At 34.2% G+C, this 20,822-nt stretch overlaps 1 protein-coding gene across 1 annotated transcript in view; it reads left to right on the top strand.

Annotated features, from left to right (window-relative positions):
• Positions 1 to 4,109: 4,109 nt before the first annotated feature.
• Positions 4,110 to 20,822, top strand: part of nhsa (Nance-Horan syndrome a (congenital cataracts and dental anomalies)) — a 118,441-nt gene continuing 101,728 nt past the window's right edge. Inside the window, exon 1 of the mRNA XM_073822733.1 lies at positions 4,110 to 4,386. Within this exon, the coding sequence (XP_073678834.1) occupies positions 4,110 to 4,386 (277 nt within the window). The remainder of the gene's footprint in view (positions 4,387 to 20,822) is intronic.

Below are 20,822 nucleotides of genomic sequence, written 5' to 3'. Positions count from 1 at the left end.
ATGTTTTATTTATTAATCTACAATAATGTTCATTTATAAATATACTGTGGTTCATTGTTAAAATTTTAAAATTGGTTCAAATTTTAAATAATAATATATATAATTTAATAACAAAATAATTGTTTTATTAGTTATTAATCTAGAGTTATGTTTGTTTATAAATATACTTTATAAATATTTAATATATTTAGATTTATTTTTTATATTTATTAATCTAGGGTATTTATTATTTAGGGTGTCTATTATTTTGTTATTGTATTATATTTTAATAATAAAATATTTGTTTTATAATTAGTTATTAACCTACAGTTCTGTTCATTTATAAATATACTTATATTTTATAAATATTTATATTTATTAATCTAGAGTCATAGAGTCACGTTTTTTAATGTTATACTGTTCAATTTATTGTTAATTAACTTATTTATTATTAGTTATGAATCTAGAGCTCTGTTCATTTATAAATATTTTTATATTGTTTTTTTATGTTTATTAATCTATGTTTTTTTATATTATACTGTTCAATTTATTGTAAATTCACTTTGTCTGTGTGTGTGTTTATGATTATTTTTTAAATATTTGTATTTTTATAAAATATTTTGTTTGATTTATTAATCTGCAAAAATGTTTTTATTTATAAATATACTGTTTATTGTTAATTCACAGGTCTATTATTGTTGTTATTTTTTATATTATATTTTAATATTAAAATATTTGTTTTATTATTAGTTATTAATCTAAAGTTCTGGTCATTCATACATATATTTTATATTGTTTTGTTTTTTTACATATTTATTAATGTAGGGTCTTTTTTAGAATTTCTTTATATTATACTGTTTAATTTATTGGTAATTAGCTGATTTTATATATATTTTTTATATTTAAAAAGTAATATTTAGTGATTTTTTTTAATATTATACTGTTCAATTTATTGTTAATTCATTTTATGTGTGTGTGTATTTATATCTTAATAATAAAATTGTTTTATTAATCTGCAGACATTTTAATTCATAAATATACTGTTTATTAAATCACAGTTCTAATATTTTTTAAATGTTATTTTATTCATATTTTAATAATAAATATATAGTTTTTTGTTTTTTAATCAATTCTTCTGTGATCTGGCAGTAACTGGGCCTAGATTAAACAGAGTCAAATTCTGAGTGGGTGCATGTAATGAAATTCACTGTGCAAGCCTTTACTCTGTATTTTAATAAAGTTAGATTATTTTATTAAAACTTATTTTAAGTATCTTGGAAGGATGTTGTCCCCGGCCCCAGGAGAACCGCTGACCCAGATCCATCCTGATTAAATATAAAAGTATCTTCTCTATCTGACAGTCAAGCTCTGACCATAACAGAAGCCTGTGATGAATCTGCCACTAGAGGGGTCTGCGGCGTCTCATGAAACAGACAGTAATTCACTAAACACATCCAACAGCTCCTGAACTGCTGCTGTTTACAGTGAAATTTGTAATAATACAAATGAACTGATAAAATACATCACTGGCTTCATAGATTTGAAGCCAGTGAGCTTTGGCTCTGCACTGGCCTTCATTCATTCAGCATTTGAGTGTGTGTTTTTGCTTTGCAGCGACTCCAGTGTGAGCAGCGCAGTAGGAAGGGCTTTAGGGACGTGAGCTCTTTGGCTCTTATCGGGCTTTAGTGAAATCCTCACTCAGCAAATGTGAATGAGACTCACTCAGTGACGTGTCCCCACAGGAATCTCTCTCTCTCTCTCTCTCTCTCACACACACACACACACACACACACACACACACACACTGACCAGCATGGACTGAAGTGTGGAAACACATCAGTGATGTTTCACAAACCCACAGTCTGCAAAGAACAACATTTGTCCACTAAAAGGTCAGTTATTGTTTGCTACATTACATGTTTACAAGTTATTAAACAAGCTAATGTTTACCACATGCAAGCATCAAAATGCATTCTATTCTATTCTGTTCTACAGGGGGAAAAAACGGGCGTCTAAAGTCTAGGTATGTCAAGTTGGGGCAGGTTGTCACATTTTATATGTTGTAATGTTATACAGTTAATTATATTATTTTTTCTATGGAAAAAATGGTTAGATATTTTTATTACACTTTGTGTTTTTGCGTTTACAAATTTCTTCAGATTATAGTTTGGTTTAATGGTTCATTAGATATTCATATTTGTTTGCCTTTCATTTTTGATAAAAAGCCATGAAAAGCATACAGTGATATACTTTCTGGGCAGAGTAAAAATATGCATTAACGAAAAATAAAACATTAAGTTTAGAACCGAAACTTTTTATATGCATCATTGTCCCTTCCATATTAAAATGGATTAAGTAAAATTAAAATGTAATAAAGTTACATAACTCTGTAATCTGTACCAGTGCAATGTACTACAACTATTACAAATTGTTTTTGTTAAAGGAAATTAAGTGGAATTAAAAATATTAATATAAAATAAAATATATAATACATAAAAAAATGAACTGTTGCAACTAACTGAAATAAAATAAGTAATAATTTAAATTGAAGTACTAAAATTTACAATGTTTTAGTGCCACTTTTGAAACAAATGACAATAACAAATAAATAATGACAAAAAATACTATTACGAGTTTATTCTCATAGTTTTATGAGAATAAGTTATATTTTTTAGAATAAAGTCAGAATTACCAGAACAAGTCATAGCAATGCGAGAAAAGTTTTTAAGACTATTGACTCATTCTTGAAAAATTATGATTTTATTCTCATAATCCTTAATAAGGCACTAAAACTTGTAAAAATGACTAAAAGTAAAACTGAAAAAAAAAAAAAAAATCTGGCATCAATACTGTTTATTTATATTTTAAGACTTTTGACTTATTATAACTGTACTGAAAATATTACAGCTTTCATTTTTTACAATGCTACAACTTATTGAAATATTATGATTTTATTCACATAATCCTTAATATTATTTATAAATAATATAATATTTTCTGAATAAAGTCTGAATTCCCAGAACAATATGGAAAAAGGTAATATTTTGACTCATTCTTGAAATATTATGATTTTATTCTCATAATTCTTAATATTTTGTGTATGGCTAAAATGACTAAAACTAGAACTGAAATAAAAATTAAAAACTGCAAATATAAAACTAAAAGCCATTTCATTTATTATAATAAGTATAATAAGTACTATAATAATAAACACTAACCCTTCTCTAGTTCTCTGGCATCAATACTGTTTATTTAAATTAAAATAATGATAAACAACATATTTTATGTAAAAAAGCAGGGGATTAAAAAAAAGCTGAAGACATCTTATTTAAGATATTTCCCATAAACCGACTTTGAAAAACATCTGTCTGTCTGATTGTCTCATAATTTAGATTTTATTCTTGAAATGTTATGGCTTTATTCTCATATTTTGTATATGGCACCTAAAAATTGTAAAAATGTCTACAACTAAAACTGAATTAAAAATTAAAGATGAAGAGAAATATAAAAAAATAAAATAAAATGACATGACATAAAAACAACCATGTAAAAAATTACTTCATTTTAAACTAAATTTGAAAACTGAAAATATTAAAAAAAAGCTTTTTTGTATATTATACATAATACTAACACTAACAATTATTTTAATAAAAATAAACAAAAATTATATTTTATTTTTAAATAAATGTTCCGTTTCTTTATCCAGCAAGTGATTAAAAAAAGTCGAAGACCTCTTATTTAAGGTACTTACCATAAACTGACTTACCATAAGGTACTTACCATAAACATCTGTCTATCTGTGTCTCATGAATGGAAAGCGGTTGCTCCGGATCCAGGTGTCGCCGTACTCTGCTCCAGGTTTTCGCTCCGCCTTTCCTTAAAAGCATTCGGAGTTTAAAGCGCAGAAAAACACGCCAGTGAGTAGAAGAGGGATCAGAGCGGCAGAGGCGGATCTCAGTGCGGTTCAGCGTGTGTGTGTGTCCGGCCGAACGGAGGATGGAGGGCGAGCCGCGAGAGACCCTGGACTAACGGAGGAGGAGGAGGAGGAGGAGGGGGTCTTGCTTTTTACATGGAACCTGTTTGCGTTTTCCTCCAAAGGTGGATTTTATACTGAAACACTACATGACAAAATGCCATTTGCCAAGCGGATCGTGGAGCCCCAGTGGCTGTGCAGACGCGCGGACGCGGATGAGGACCTCCTGCTCCAGGACCTGTGCGCTTTCAGTAACGTGACTCTGTCCCGGACCTTGCGCCAGCTGTCGGATCTGGCCAAACACGCCTGCTCGCTCTTCCAGGAGCTGGAGCATGAGCTGGTCGCCACGAACCGGCGCGTCTGCGCGCTCCGGGAGAAGATGAGCAGGATCCAGGAGACCACCGGCGCGCTCGACCCCAAACAGGAGGCAGTGCGTGAGTACCCCGCTCCAAGAGTGTCTTTTCTATCCAAAACTGATGAAGAGTTTGTTTACTCTTCGTAATAGTGATCGATTGGGTCACCAGTCCAGATGTTTTACCGCTCGGATGCATCATACAAACAGCTCTTAAAGAGTTATGTAATAATACAAATATTTGTTTACTTTTGCGCGCTGTTGTCTTGTCTCCTCTCAAGCGCGCACCGCTGGTCCTCTAGTGGTTCAAGATCTGGACTTGTGACCGAAAACCCAATAGTGATTCATGGGCTTGATCAAGTCTCTCAAAACCTCAGATTACTCTAAACCATGTGGTTATATGGTTTCTAGGTAGACCATCTTCATCAAGCTGCCTTTTGGATATCATTGTAGCTAATTACCAGCAAACATGTTCCAGAATGCAGCTACTGTATGGCTGTGTCTCATTTTTGGGAATGTGGTGAAAGTTGGTTTATGTAGTGAAGGACAGCAGAAGGGGTGTGTGTTCTTGACACCAGATGTCATTGGGAAAACATGATTCTTGTTACTGAGAACATTTCCATGTTGCATAAGAGCAGATTCTGTCATTCATACACATGTGAAAGTGAAACAAGCCTGATGTCTGTGACCCATGATGGATCCAGGCAGAGCATGTGTTTCTGTTGGATGTTGTACTTAGTTTGTATGGCATAATGAGTTCAGTAAGGTAAGATGTTTTTTTGTATTTGATGATTTGCATCATTTGTGTAATGCAGTCCAAATGGACCTGCATGCGTGAAAGAGAAAGTGTTTTTCTGTTTTGAGTGTGTTTTAAAGTCTGTGGCCTTCTGGATTTTTTTAAATCATGGTAGAGTTTTAATAATATATGATGATGATAGTAATTATTTATTATGTTTCATATTTTGTATTTTTGTTTATATGTGTGTGTGCTGTGTATATCTATTATGTATATAAACACACACATACAGTATATAGTTTAAAAATATTGACATGTATATATTATATTCATATAATTTATATTATATATAAATATATTTAATATCTAAACATAACATATTTTTCTTAAATGTATGTGTGTGTGTGTGTGTGTGTGTGTGTGTGTGTGTGTGTGTGTGTGTGTGTGTGTGTGTGTGCATTTCTATATACATAAATATATACAGTACACACATATATATTATGTACACAAAAACATTTATTTTGCATGCCCAGCACTAATAATTGAATATGTATGTTAAATATTTAAAATATTTATTAATACTAAAACTGCTACTAATAATAATTATGCATATTTAAATAATTAAATAAAATATATTATTTGAAGTATTATAAAATTAATTAAATAATACAAACCTAAAACAATACAATTAGAATATACTCATAATAATTATAATAATAATGATACATAATTACATAAATATAAATAAATAATAAAAATGTAAAATAACACATTAAATAAATTTGATTATTATTTCTTAATGTTTAAAAGATTAAACAGTAAAACAATACAACATATAAACATTACATGAAATAAATAAGCTGAAATAATAGTTATTATTAGTAGTATTATATCTCATTTATTTCATTTAATGTTTGTTGTATTATTTTATTGTTTAATATTTTAAACATTTTCTATAATAATAATAATAAAAATATCAAATTTATTTACTGTGTTATTTGTATTATTATTTATATTTTACTGTAATTATTTTCTATAACAATAATAATAATAATATCACATTTAATGTTATTTTATATTAGCATTATTTATTTATTTTTATTTATTTTATTGTCAATATTTTCTATAATAATAATAATAATATTACAAAATATAAAACAATAAAACTAAATTCTACTACTAATAATTATAATAATCACATATACTTATTATTAATTATAATAATACTTAATAATATTAATATATAAAAATACAAAAATATAAATAAATAACACAAATATAAAATAACACAAAATAAATTAGATATTATTATTATTATTATTTTAATGTTTAAAAAGATTAAATAGTAAAACAATACAATATAAACATTACACGAAATAAATGAGATACACTTATAGTTATTATTAGCAGTATTATATCTTACTTATTTCATGTGATGTTTATGTTATATTATTTTATTGTTTCATATTTTCAACATTTTCTATAAAAATTTCAAATTTATTTAATGTGTTATTTTTTATTTATTCATATTTTATTGTAATTATTATTTTCTATAATAATAACAATATCAAAATTTTTATTATTTATTTATTTTTATTGTAATTAGTTTACATAATGATAATAATAATAATACATATTATTATAATACATATCTAAAAAATTTCATAGTAGTAGTTCATCAAAGAATGGACTTTTGTTATAGCAGAAAACCCTCTACGGTGCTGTCAGGACATTCTGTCTCTTCATTCTGTCTGAATCTCCAGATCTTCAGGGTCATTTTGGGTGTATGTGGTGTTTATGGAATAACACCCAACCTGGCGTGTCCTTCCAGCCCTCCTTCCTTCCCCGTCCCGTCTTTCTTTAGCCACTAATAGTTTGTTTTTCTCTGGGAGGTCTTATTCAAACACTTTCCTCATGAGGTTCATCTCTGTGTGTGACCCATTCAGAGGTCAAAAAGGAAGTCTGGCCCAACTGAGACTCGGTGAGGATCCTGAGCAAAGTTCGTAACACATCAGCTTGTGTAATCCAGCTCCCTTTAGACAATCCTTAAGGTTGAAATCTGCGCTCCAGCAGTCTTTTTAAATAAGTGCCTGTTTTCAGCCTCTCATTCCTGTTTAACTTGTCGTTTGGGGGTCAAAGGTCACTAATGCACTTCGTCCAGCACTAGTCGCCGGTACCTGCGGGTCATTCCGGGTCAGACAGACGGATTTCGTCATTAATCAAATAGATTGGGATCTTTTGTTTGTGTCAGTCCGCTTCAACATGACATCGTAATTATGGTAATTCGTCAAAACGGGGCCCATAAACTTTTCTTTTTCATTTTAAGAGAGTCTTAAAGTAACCTGTTAAGGTTTGCTGGCAATTGCAACAGACTTGAGTGGAGTAGATACTGTACAGCATCAGTTACAATGCCAAGAAAAAAATGTGCATTCATATTTGTTGAGTATTTTTAATTCATTCTGCAATCAAATATTTGCAAAATATGTGGTTATCAAAATGAAGTAAATAGTACTGTAGGTGCTCGAATAATCAAAATAAATCAAAAATAAAATATGATTTGGTTTGATTATACAAATAAATATGTGGTTATGTGTTTCAGAGCACGATACTGAAGATAAACTTTAAGGAAAGATAAACTTTAAAGTCACCTTTATTTTATTTTAGTAAAAGATGCACCTTTAAGTGTCTTGTTTTAAATTGTTACTATTTTATTTATTTTGGAAAAGATGCACCTTTAAGTGTTTTGTAATTGTTGCTATTTTATTATATTTTATTATATATTTTTATTTTATTTTATTTTATTTTATTTTAGTTTAGTTTAGTTTAGTTTAGTTTAGTTTAGTTTAGTTTAGTTTAGGTGTTTTGTTTTAAATTGTTGCTATTTTATTTTTTATTTTATTTTATTTTAGAAAAGATGCACCTTTGGGTGTTTTGTTTTAAATTGTTACCGTTTTATTTTATTTATTTTGGAAAAGATGCACCTTTAACTGTTTTGTTTTAAATTGTTGCTATTTAATTATATTTTTTTTTATATTTTATTATATATTTATTTTATTTTATTTGATTGTATTGTATTTTAGTGTAGTTTAGTTTAGGTGTTTTGTTTTAAATTGTTACTATTTTATTATATTTTATTTTATATTTTATTATATATTTAGTTTGGTTTGGTTTAGTTTAGTTTAGTTTAGTTTAGTTTAGTTTAGTTTAGTTTAGTTTAGTTTAGTTTAGCTTAGTTTAGCTTAGTTTAGTTTAGTTGTTTAGTTTAGAAAAGATGCCCCTTTAGGTGTTTTGTTTTAAAATTGTTACTATTTTATTTTAGTTTAGTTTAGTTTAGTTTAGTTTAGTTTAGAAAAGATGCCCCTTTAGGTGTTTTGTTTTAAATTGTTACTATTTTATTATATTTTATTTTATTTTATATTTTATTTTATTTTATTTTATTTTATTTTATTTTATTTTATTTTATTTTATTTTATTTTATTTTATTTTATTTTATTTTATTTTATTTTATTTTAGTTTAGTTTAGTTTAGTTTAGTTTAGTTTAGTTTAGAAAAGAAGCCCCTTTAGGTGTTTTGTTTTAAATTGTTGCTATTTTATTTTATTTATTCTGGAAAAAATTGCACCTTTAAGTGTTTTTTTTTAATTGTTACTATTTTACTATTTTATTTTATTTTATTATATATATTTTTATTTTATTTTATTGTATTTATTTATTTTTTGGAAAAGATGCACCTTTAAGTGTTTTGTTTAAAATTGTTTTATTTTATTAGCTCTTTTATTTACTTTTAAATGTTTACTATTTCAGTTTATTTTGGAAAAGATGCACCTTTAAGTGTTTATTTATTGAGTAATTGTTACTATTGTTATTGCTCATACTCAGGGTTAGAGCTCTGTTTAAATCCAGAGCCCTAAGTTTGCAACTTCAGTGTGTAACTTGAGCCTGTAAGCAACCATAAAGAGTGCCCTAAAAACACTAAATCACACTGAACACCTTAGCAACCACTTAGCAACGCCCTGTGATCCATCCAAACAGTCCAGCATTGTGGCACAGTCTTATAATGGCAATCTCCACTCATATTTTCTTCAGCAAACGTGAAACTGATTTCTGAGCTAACAGCTGGTATTGTGAGTATGATGTTGGTTTCTAATATCAGAGGAACTTTTGAAGTCTGTGTTATTGTTGTGGTAATGATATATTGAATAGATTTGTGTACACCCTCCCCCAGCACCATAATTAGCCTCCATCAGCCCTTTCATTGTGATTGTCTCTTGTGCACTTTAACAACAGAGCAGCTAATATGAATCTGAATTAGTGCAAATGTGAGTGAGTGAGTGTGTGTGTGTGTGTGTGTGTGTGTGTGTGTGTGTGTGTGTGTGTGTGGGCTTTAGAAGGGCCTGTGGTACCATTCACAATCAGCATGGCCACATTAGGATCTGTTTACGCTGCTTCTGCTACACATGGTGTGTGTGTGTGTGTGTGTGTGTGTGTGTGTGTGTGTGTGTGTGTGTGTGTTCGTCTCTGTGATATCAGGCATGATGCTGACACAATTAGGTCAAACACTGTAAACAGTGTTTTGCACATGCTCTCTTAGTCTCATCCCTGTTCAACACAGTCTCTCTCATATACATGCTCTTTTTCTTCATATGTTATGTAAATGCTAATAATGATACAGTATTTTATACACAACATGTGCAATGTGTTAACTTCTCTAATGAGAGTTATTTTTGATGGAAATAAAATATTCAAATATGAGAACTGGAGCATGAAAAATAAGCAATTTTGTTTTATTTATGGACTTTATTATTTTTTTTGGCAAATATATTTTTCTGTCATTTGAGAGGTGGAGAACATCTGACAAACGTGTTATTGTGCATGATTTATATATATACTCATGTTCATGAGTCCCTTGTTTGTCCTGAACAGTTAAACTGCCTGCTGTTCTTCAGAAAAATCCCTAAGGACCCACAAATTCTCTGGTTTTTCTGCATTTTCCAACAATGACTGTATGATTTTGAGATCCATCTTTTCACACTGAGGACAACTGATGGACTCATATGCAACTATTACAGAAGGTTTAAACACTGCTCCATAAGGAAAAACAATGCATTAAGTGCCGGGGGTGAAAACTTTTGAACGGAATAAAGATGTGTACATTTTTCTTATTTTGCCTAAATATAATATATTTTTTTATTTAGTACTGACCCTTAGAAGCTACATAAGATATTTACATGTTGCCCAAAAGACAAAATAACTTAAATTTACCCTGATCTTCAAATTCAAAAAGTTTTCACCCCCCAGCTTAATGCATCGTTTTTCCTTCTGAAGCATCAGTGAGTGTTTGAACCTTCTGTAATAGTTGCATATGAATCCCTCAGTCGTCCTCAGTGTGAAAAGATGGATCTTTACAGCATACAGCCATTGTTGGAAAGGGTTCAAATACACAAAAATGCTGAAAAACCAAAGAATTTGTGGGACCTGATGGATTTTTCTGAGGAACAGCAGGCAGTTTAACTGTTCAAGACACAAACATAGGAACTCATGAACAACTATCACTACAAAAAAAAAAACACAGCTGTGGATGATTCAAGTAACAACACAGTATTAAGAATCAAGTGTATGTAAACTTTTGAACAAGGTCATTTTTATAAATTCAACTAATATTTTCTCTTGTAGACTATATGTAAACGTCTTTTAAATGTGAAATATCTTATCCAGGTCAGTACTAAATAAAAAATAACATGCATTTTGTATGATCCCTCTTTTTTGAGGGATAATTAACATTTTGCAGATTCTGCAAGGTGTGTTAAAATATTGACTTTAGCATGTGTATGAAATTGTGCATGATTTTTCTGCATTTTATTCAAAAAGGTAATAAAATGTAAAAAAATATATATAATTAATATAACATAATCAGACATTTCTTATAACAAAAATTCTTAAATAGAATCATTTAGTTAAGAATGAAAATTGTAGATTTATGGTCAGAGGAAAACTGTCTGTCTGAGTTTATGAAAAAAAAAATCTAAAAAGTTTGTGGAATATTTTTCAGATTTGTTTCCTCAAAGCCACAGAGCAAGTAAAACCACTTTTTTTCGGGTGGTGGAATGGCTATAAATGTTGAAGTGTGGGTGTGTGTGAGTGTTTGTTAGCGTAATAGAAGGACGCATGACTGTGAGGCAGTGAAGTGTGTCTGGCTCTTTCAGATTAGCATTTCCGTGGTAACGAGACAAAAACTCTGAATGGGACGGCTCATCCATGACTGTTCCCTTCTCAGTTCACTAAAACCTCCTCAGGACAGCTAAAACTCCTCATCATTTTGATTTCAAGGCTGGATGTTAATAGGGTGCCCTCATGTCCTGTTTTACGGTCGGACGGTGTACCTGGCAAAGAGCCTAGCAGCACTTAATACTCTGTTTATAGTTTATTTTATAAAATTATTACTTATGTTTTAATATAAAACACATAAATCTGTAATCTGAGGGTGCAAAGAAAGTTCTTAGCCATGTATATTACTAAGCAAAAAAATTAGTTTTGATATATATACAGTAGGAAATGTACAAAACATCTTCATGGAACATGATCTTTACTTAATAATTTTGCCATGAAAGAAATTGAGCATTTTGACCCATACAATGTATTTTTAAGTGTAGTTAAGACGTTGTAAGTGTTTTCCAGGGCCACATATAGGGTCAAATCTGACAAGTCTCAGACTGGTTTCTTGGTTCAGGCATTCTGGGTGGTTTGTTTTGATAAAATGTCATTATTTTAGCAAGCACATCTTCTCTTTCATGCTTACTCTCTTTCATTTGGGGCAGCCGTGGCCTAATGGTTAGAGAGTCGGACTTGTAACCCAAAGGTGTTACAAGTCCGGCAGGGATTGTAGGTGGGGGGAGTGAATAACCAGCACTCTCTTCACCCTCAATACCACGACTGAGGTGAGTCCCTTGAGCAAGGCACCGTACCCCCAACTGCTCCCTGGGAGCCGCAGCAATAGCTGCCCACTGCTCCGGGTGTGTGTTCACTACTGTGTGCACTTGGATGGGTTAAATGCAGAGCACAAATTCCTAGTATGGGTCACCATACTTGGCCTCACTTCACCTCCTTTCCTTTCCTTTCCTTTCCTTTCCTTTCCTTTCCTTTCCTTTCCTTTCCTTTCCTTTCCTTTCCTTTCCTTTCCTTTCCTTTCCTTTCCTTACACATGCTTAAACATGCATCCATTTTCGCTGATCAGAGCAAGTGCTGGGAGTACATGGTTACCCTCATAACTAGAGATAAGAGAAAGTATAAAGAGAGACAGAAATTGAGAAGACAGTATTGCATTCTGCTTTAAAAATAGCATACAGTATGCAGATACAGTATTTAGTAAGAAGCATGCGATCCCAATATATCCTCTGTGTGCTGCTACAGTAGAGGACTATTAAAGGTGTAGAGAAAAGGCCTGGTCTTTGGCTGTGGTCTAGGGACACACGTGGTTGGCCGCAAGCCACGTTCCAGTCCTGCCTGTCATGTTTGTGTATTTCTTTCCAGTGGAGTTTAATGGCTTGTGAAGTGTGCGAAGTTCTCAGGAAAACCTGTTCTAGGAAAAGAGTATCTTACACTTCCACACAGTCTCTATAGTTGCTCCCTGAGGACGCTGGCGCTGTGGACATTAATCGTTTTCAAAGTGTGTTGACGGTGGACTGCAGGGTTGTCAATGAGACTGTATTACTGGACGCTAAACTGTAGACTGCTTTCACTGTTTGTGTTGAAGAGATTCATACTGAGAGGAATGGTGAATGTCCTGCCAGCCAAATCCCATGGGTGCAGGTGGATGTTGTCTTTACGAAAGCTTTGATATCGAGATGGACAGGGTGTGTCCGAAATATGAGACAGCGGATTATTTTTGAGATGGGTGTGAGCTGCTTTTTGTCTTACTTTCTGTCTCTGTCTGTCTATCTGTCTGTCTGTCTGTTTATCTGTCTGTCTGTCTGTCTGTCTGTCTGTCTGTCTGTCTGTCTGTCTGTCTGTCTGTCTGTCTGTCTGTCAAGCTGTGTATCGTCTATCTATCTGTATGTCTGTCTGTCTGTCTGTCTGTCTGTCTGTCTATCTGTCTGTCTGTCTGTCAAGCTGTGTATCGTCTATCTATCTGTATGTCTGTCTATCTGTATATCTATCTCTGTCTCTCTGTCCATCTGTACGTCTGTCTGTCTGTCTGTCAATCTGTCTATCGTCTGTCTGTCTGTCTGTCTATCTGTCTGTTCGTCCGTCCGTTTATCTATCTATCTATCTATCTATCTATCTATCTATCTATCTATCTATCTATCTATCTATCTATCTATCTGTCTGTCTGTCTGTCTGTCTGTCTGTCTGTCTGTCTGTCTGTCTGTCTGTCTGTCTGTCAAGCTGTGTATCATCTATCTGTATGTCTGTCTGTCTATCTATATATCTATCTATCTCTGTCTGTCTGTCAGTCTGTCTATAGTCTGTCAGTCTGTCTATTGTCTGTTTGTCTTTCTGTCTGTCTATCTAGCTATCTAGCTGTCGTCTTTCTGTCTGTTTGTCTATCTATCTATTAATCTGCCGTCTGTCTGTCAGTCTATATATACTATATAAGTATAGACTGTATATGTGTGTATTCATCTGTTCATCTATCCATCTGTCTGTTTGTTTGTTTGTTTGTTTGTTTGTCTGTCTGTAGATCCATCCGTCTGTTCCTCCATCCATTCATCCATCCATTCATTCATCCATCCATCCATCCATACAGACAGACAGACAGACAGACGGATGGATCTATCATGTCTGTCTTTCCGTCTGTATGCACAGTATATCCATCTGCTTCTCTGTCCTTCTCTCTGTCTATTCATCAGTCCATCTTTCTGTCTATTCGTCTATCCATTTGTCTGTCTGTACGTCCATCCCCTTGTGACATGGCTCAATCCCACTCCCTTGTCTCCTCCTCATCATCAGCCCACCTGTCAATAAATGTCAAAAAGATGTTTATCATTGAAAAATAGATGTACTATATATAAAGAAAACCTAGAGGTCTATTCCTTACTGCAGTCACCTTTCAGTGCTCTCGAACTGATGTCTTAGACACGGCAAGCGAATCCCTGCTGTGCTCCAGTGTGTTTTTCACCTCAGTTTTGTTGAATTATATATGACGGCGTGAGCCTGAAGCGCGTGGCGGTTTAATGCAGCTCTTATGTAGGGTGTGACTGGAGACTCCACATACATAATTCATCGCATGCTTCCTTACGCACCACCAGAGTTTCCCTGATCTCACATGCACCCGTTGAACTGTTTTTCGAGTGGCTGAATCACCTGATTGGGGGAAGGATGACAACAAACACCTTGTTCTTCCACCATTTGCATCATTCTGTTTTCCTCTTTGTCTCATCCAGCTGTTATTGGTCCTCGACTCTTTTCGGGAGGTGGAGGGCGGGATGCAGCGTTCGCTGTGTTGTCACGCGTCTCCGGGCTAACAAGCTAAACAAGGAACGCAGCGAGCGCATTTGTTATGCAACATTTAGAGTAGGCCAGCGGGCTGCAGGCAACTTTCTCTCTCTCCTTCTCTCTCTACCGCAAAGTCTGCATAGTAACAGCCCAGAGGTGAAACTCGTCTAACCTTCTCATTGAGGACTCAGACTGCAGCTGCATTTGCGTGTTTCTCCTCTTCATCCACAGTATCTTTCTTCTGTACATAATTTTCTATCTATCTATTGTTTCTTAACTCGGTTTAATGTAACTCTTTTCTTCGTACATTTGCTTATACACATTTGTTCATCTTTGAGTCAGATCTTAATAAATCAGTGTGTTTGAATTTAGTTTCTTAGAAAGAAAATGGAAAAGTTGTCAGATTTGGTTGGATTTGGACGTAAAAATGTACCTGTGCTGGTCAGATCAGGGTTGGTTGGATCACAGGGTTTTGTTTATGGGCTAATTAATGTACATAAATATTTTCCATGGTCTCTAGGGCATTTCTGTTGAGGTTGTCTAGATCCCACTGAGTATTTGTTGGATAGGAATGATTGAGATCTTTTTTTTTTAAAAGAGCCAGGTCAGTAAATTAGATTTCCAATGGCACAATGACTTTTCATTTGGTAAATACAGCAAGCTTTCCAGGTTTTGGTCACTTTAGCACTGTCCTTGTGATGCACCATTCCCATAGAAGTCCATTTGCAGCATTCTTCTAACATAAAGCTCTACTAAAACAGTCCTACCAACTACGATTTGACTCTATCCAGACACTACATTGTTATCAAGCCTCTTACCATGAAATATCAACGCAGAACTCCAATGCACATTCTCTGTGCACTCTAATGCACTGTCCCTTTATCTCTCTATTAAAAGCCTCATGTAGGTCTGGATGACTGTGAGCTGATAAAATATGGTTGTTAATTATAGGCGGATATCAAAGACCCGTCTCTTTTATGAGTATGTGTCTGCAGACAGGCCTGATGCACCACTGCTGGTTTTTCTGTGCACGTCTCTCAGGGTTGAGGTCATAATGCTGAGTTTAGGGCCCTGGGGCCACAGGAGACACCTCCAATTTTCAGCTAAAAGCAGGTGTCAAAAAGACACTTTATGTCTTCTTCAGAAAGACAGGTGGAAATGATTAGTACGTCTTGTTTTTTCTTTTGTTGTTTTAATTGCACTGAAATTAAGTGGTGAAATTAATCCTGGTTGTTTTATTTCCAAAGGTACTTGTTGGTAAGATGAATCATAGACTGGCGGTTATTGGCTTTGTCTCACACACACGCACTACGGCTAAACCCAAAGTTATTGGCGGTCTCAGATAGGATGGTTTTAGTCATTTAAGGGAAGCGTCTGTCTGTTTGATGTGGTTTCAGTGGGTTGTTCAGTCATATCAAGCGTTTTAAATCCAGCTGACTTACAGGAAAACACTTTTTACACCTCAGGGAGGCTGAGTACATTTCCAAACCGAGAGTGATGAGTGGTATGACGGGGAAAGAGGAAGAAGTCAAAGGTTAAAGGGAGGATTTGGGAGTGTTTACACTTTGAGAGTTTTCAAGCTTGAACAAAGTTTGTGTGTGTGTGTGGTAACTTGGAAATACAGTTGAAGTCAAAAGTTTACATACGCCTTGCAGAATCTGCAAAATTTTTATTATTTCACCAAAATAAGTCAATAAGTGGGATCATTTAGTACTGACCTGAATAAGATATTTCACATAAAAGGCGTTTACATATAGTTCACAAGAGAAAATAATAGTTGAATTTACAAAAATTACCCTGTTCAAAAGTTAACATACACTTAATTCTTAATACTGTGTTGTTACCTGATTCTACGGCTGTCCCTTGTTTGTCCTGAACAACTAAACTGCTTGCTGATCTTCAGAAAAATCCTTCAGGTCCCACAAATTATTTGGTTTTTCAGCATTTATGTGTATTTGAACCCTTTTTCAACAATGACTGCATGGTTTTGAGATCCATCTTTTCACACTGAGAACAACTGAGGGACTATGCAAATACTACTGAAGGTTCAAATGCTCACTTATGCTTTAGAAGGAAACCCAATGCATTAAGAGCTGGGGGTGAAAACTTTTTGAATTTGAAGATCAGGATAAATTGAACTTTATTTGTCTTCTGGGAAACATGTAATTTTTTTTAGTTTTGTGAATGTATGAGAAAGTTGAGTTGCCATTCTAGTAGTGAAGTGTGAAAGGGAGTGAATGCATTTGAAAGACGAGACTTTGGAAAAGGTCATGACCTTTCAGGCTAGTCCGTGATTTGTTCGGAGTTGATGTTTGTTTGTGTAGGCATATGTCTGTGTATTCCCATAGGACAGTCACAAAGGAGATCTCTTTATTTATACTCCTCCGAAATTGCTTGAACATCTCATCTGTTTCCCTCGACAGCAATGAGAATAAATGGAGCGCAAATGTAGTGTTTAAGAAAAGGCCGGCAAATTTATTAACTATTTTCCTATGACAATTGCCAATAAAATCCCATGACAGCAGCTCTCAGCTAGAGTTTTTTTTTTTTTTTTTTTTTTTTTTTTTTGTATGTTTGTCACATAAGTATTCAGGTCGCCCTCGCCCATTATCTGTGTTAATACAGCACATACACGCACACACCTCCAGACAGGCAGATCTTCATTCTAATCCTATAATCTCTATAATTGCACATCTCCATAAGTAATAAACACTGAATCCTCCCTCCTGTGCGTGAATGCTCTGCCTTACAGTGAACCCGAGGACAAACACCCTCTTCCTGTGCGATCCGACACTACGGGGTGGAAACTCAACACCTGTTTGCTGTTGTAAGGGAGTGTTTTTTAATGCAATGGAGGTCGCCCAGGTGCCTCTGTAGCCCTTGCCTTTCTCTCCTCACACACACACACACACACACACACACACACACACACACACACACACACACACACACACACACACACACACACAGAGACTGCTGGTGCTGAAATGTCTTAAAGGAACAATTCACCAAAAAATGAAAGTTCTGTCATCATTTACTCACCCTCATGGTATTCCAAACCCCTATGACTTTCTGGAACACAAAAGGATATGTTTTAAAGGATGTTCCGTGTGTTCTTTTCCATACAGAGAAAGTAAATGTTGGCCAGGGCAAAATAATCCATATGACAGCATTGTGTGAGGAAAAGACTGAAATAATAAATGTTTTAACTAGCATGTTACTGTACAGTTATATGGCTGCTTGAACGTTTTGAGTGTTTTTTTTTTTTAGTGTGTCATTGTACAGTTATGCAGTTTCTGAGGTGTTCTGAGTGCCTGTTAGCATTTGGCTGTAAAGCTATGTACTTTCTAAGGTGTTTTAAGTGGTCGTTAGCATGTTGCTGTCTGGTTAAGAAGTCATTTTAATGTTTTAAGTAGTTAGCATGTTGCTGTATGATTATGCGGTTGTTAGGAGTTAATAAGGTGTTTGGAGCAGTCGTAAGCATCTTTCTATATGATGTAAGTGATCTTTTTAGTAATTTTGCTGTTTAGTTACATGAAGTTTGCATTATGTTAGCACATTGGTGGTTGCTAAGGTAGGCCTATTCTGAATGGTCGTGATCCATTAGCATCTTGCTATAAGGTTAAGCAGTCCCTAGGGGGTTTTAGTTGTAAGCATGTTGCTGTACAGCCTCTTGGATGTTAGGGAGTTTTCAATGTTTCTTAGCAATTTGCTGAGGTGGTTTTTTTTTAGTGTTTTTTTAACATGTTGCTATATGGTTGAGTGTTTCCTAGTGTAGTTTGGTTGTTGTTAGCATGTTGTGAATGTTATGGAGTTTTGACTGTCTGTTAGCACAGTGAAGTAGTTGCTAAGGTGTTCTGAACAGTCATTAGCATCTTGTTGAATGGTAATGGTTCCTAGAGATTTTCAAATACCTAGCATGTCACTGTGCAGTTATGCAACTGCTTAATTTAGCTAAAGTAGTCATTAGCATCTTGCCGTATTGTTAAGCAATTTCATAGGGTGTTTTAAGTAGCTGCTAGCATGTTGCTGTACAGCTGTACATTTTGTTGCTAAGGTTTTTGTAAGTGGACGTTAGCATCTTAATGTACGCTTAAGTGGTTCCTGTGGTGTTTAAAGTACTTGTTAGCATGTTGCTGTACAGTTACTTGGAAGCTAGGGAGTTTTCAGTGTTTGTTAGCATGTTACTATACAATTATGCAAGTTGCTGAGATGATCTTTGTGTTTTTTTTATAGCATGTTGCTATATGGTTGCCTGTTTCCTAAGTATTTTAGTTGTTAGCATGTTGTTGTAGTTGCTATTGAGTTTGAGTGTCTGTTAGCATGTTTCTGTACAGTTAAGCAGTTGCTAAGGTGTTCTGAGCAGTAGTTAGCATCTTGTTAAAAGGTTAATCGGTTTCTATAGATTTTTGAATGTCTGTTAGCATGTCACTGTGCAGTTATGCAGCTGCTAAGGTTTTCTAAGTGGCAGTTAGCATCATAATGTACAGTTAAGTAGTTCCTTAAGTGTTTTAAGTAGTTGTTAGTGCTACTGTACTGTACAGAGTTTTGAGTGTCTATCGATGAGTTACATGTAGGGATGCTCATATTGACCGTTTAACCGTTAACCGACAGTAAGAATTTTAACCGATTATTACTATCAGTTAAACGGTTTAAAAGGTTTTTTTTTCTAATCTTTTTTTTTTTTTTTTTTTTTTACGTTTGCTGCATGGTGAAAGAAATAATGCTATTTGTAAGTTATCCGTTTACTCACGCGCAGTGTGGCTGTACAGACATATTTTGCTTCACCTTTACTTAGTAAACTGATGTAGTATATGCAACTCAATGGCAAGTGGCGTTATTGGGTTATCAGAGAGTGAATCCGTGAGTGAATGTATTCAAATTCTGAATTAATTATAGTCTAGAAAGTGCGCAATAGGCGCTCCCGTTACAATCACTGGAAAGCTATCACTCATTCTAGAGTAGTTCATCGCAATCTCATAAACTTATTAAAAAGTAATAAAATAACCTTTACACTGCACAATTAATCTCTTATTTATATAATGCCAACACTTTCTTTGTTTTAATAAGAGAGTTCGCGAAAGTGTAGAAGTCAGCAAAACTGAAACCGGCACTTTGGTTGGTGAGTGGATTGTAACATAGCCTCCTGTGATTGGCCACAGTGATAATCAAATCAACATACATGTCTGTGATTGGCTATTGCTGAACGCTGTAAAACACGCGCTTCTCCTCACGCATATGACAGTGGATGGAAGTCCCGAACCGCAAATTTAAAGGGTTTTTGTGATGGTGTTTTTTTTCGCGGATCTAAGAGTTCGGTCCTGCCTATCCGTACAGCATGTGGACATGTTAAAAACTAGGCACACTGAGGTATTGGCTGGCCTGCTATATATTTTTATGTCCAACGAGAAGAATAAGACCGGTACAGTTCTTCAAAGCGCATAAAAGGATTCAGTGTGTTTTAGTTTTGTCATCTTTATTAGGTAGTTATTTAATTTATACATATTTAGTGTAGGCCTATTTATATTATTCTTTTTTTTTCATTCAGATTTTCTCTGTTCTCAGAACCGCTGCTGATGCGTGATAATTTAAGTATATGTCAATACAGTTGTTTTTGTTGCTCTGTATGCTGCTGTTTGCACGTTAAAATAAAACATTTGCTTGTATTTTTAATGTATCATCACAGATACTCGTGCATTCTATTTTTATTTTAAACTAATTTATTATTCTAATTGTATCAGTTAACGGTTAATGTTCGGATAACGAGCAGCGGTTGTCGGTCAGGAAAATTAACCGAAATGAGCATCCCTAGTTACATGCTAAAGTTAATACTCAGAGCACTTACACTAAGTATGGCAATCTATAATTGCAATAGACAGTCTCCTCAGTTTTTGTGTTATGTCAGGTAACATGATCCATGAGTGCTGCAATCATTCCTCAGTATTTGTGTGCATTGTTGAGCCTAACACGCAAGTGTGAAATATCCGTGGATTAGAAGTGACACTCCAGGCTCTGGAATGCCTTTCATTGCTGTCAGGTATTTTTGTCGCTGTGTCTTCTCCCTTTGTGTTGTTTCAAAGTGTGTTTTTGTGATGATGACAGCTCATCTCCTGGCGGTTGAGCTCTCCGGGCATGCGTTACCGTGGAAAGCTGCCGCTTGGACTGACTTTCATGCTGTTGTTCGGGGCTTGATGTCGACGGAGCCCCTGTGTAATTTTCCCTCTGAAAAATGACTGTTATGACTTTGGCCTGCATACTCCATCCATGACATCAAAGACATTCCTCCGGCTTACCGTGCTGTAACTGCCCGCCCAACACACACTCACACACACACACACACACACACACACA

This window comes from Garra rufa, chromosome 18 (assembly GCF_049309525.1).
Source record: "Garra rufa chromosome 18, GarRuf1.0, whole genome shotgun sequence".
In the NCBI taxonomy this organism is placed as follows: Eukaryota; Metazoa; Chordata; class Actinopteri; order Cypriniformes; family Cyprinidae; genus Garra; species Garra rufa.
Note: the sequence above shows the minus strand (reverse complement) of the source record. Positions and strands in the feature narration are given on the sequence as shown.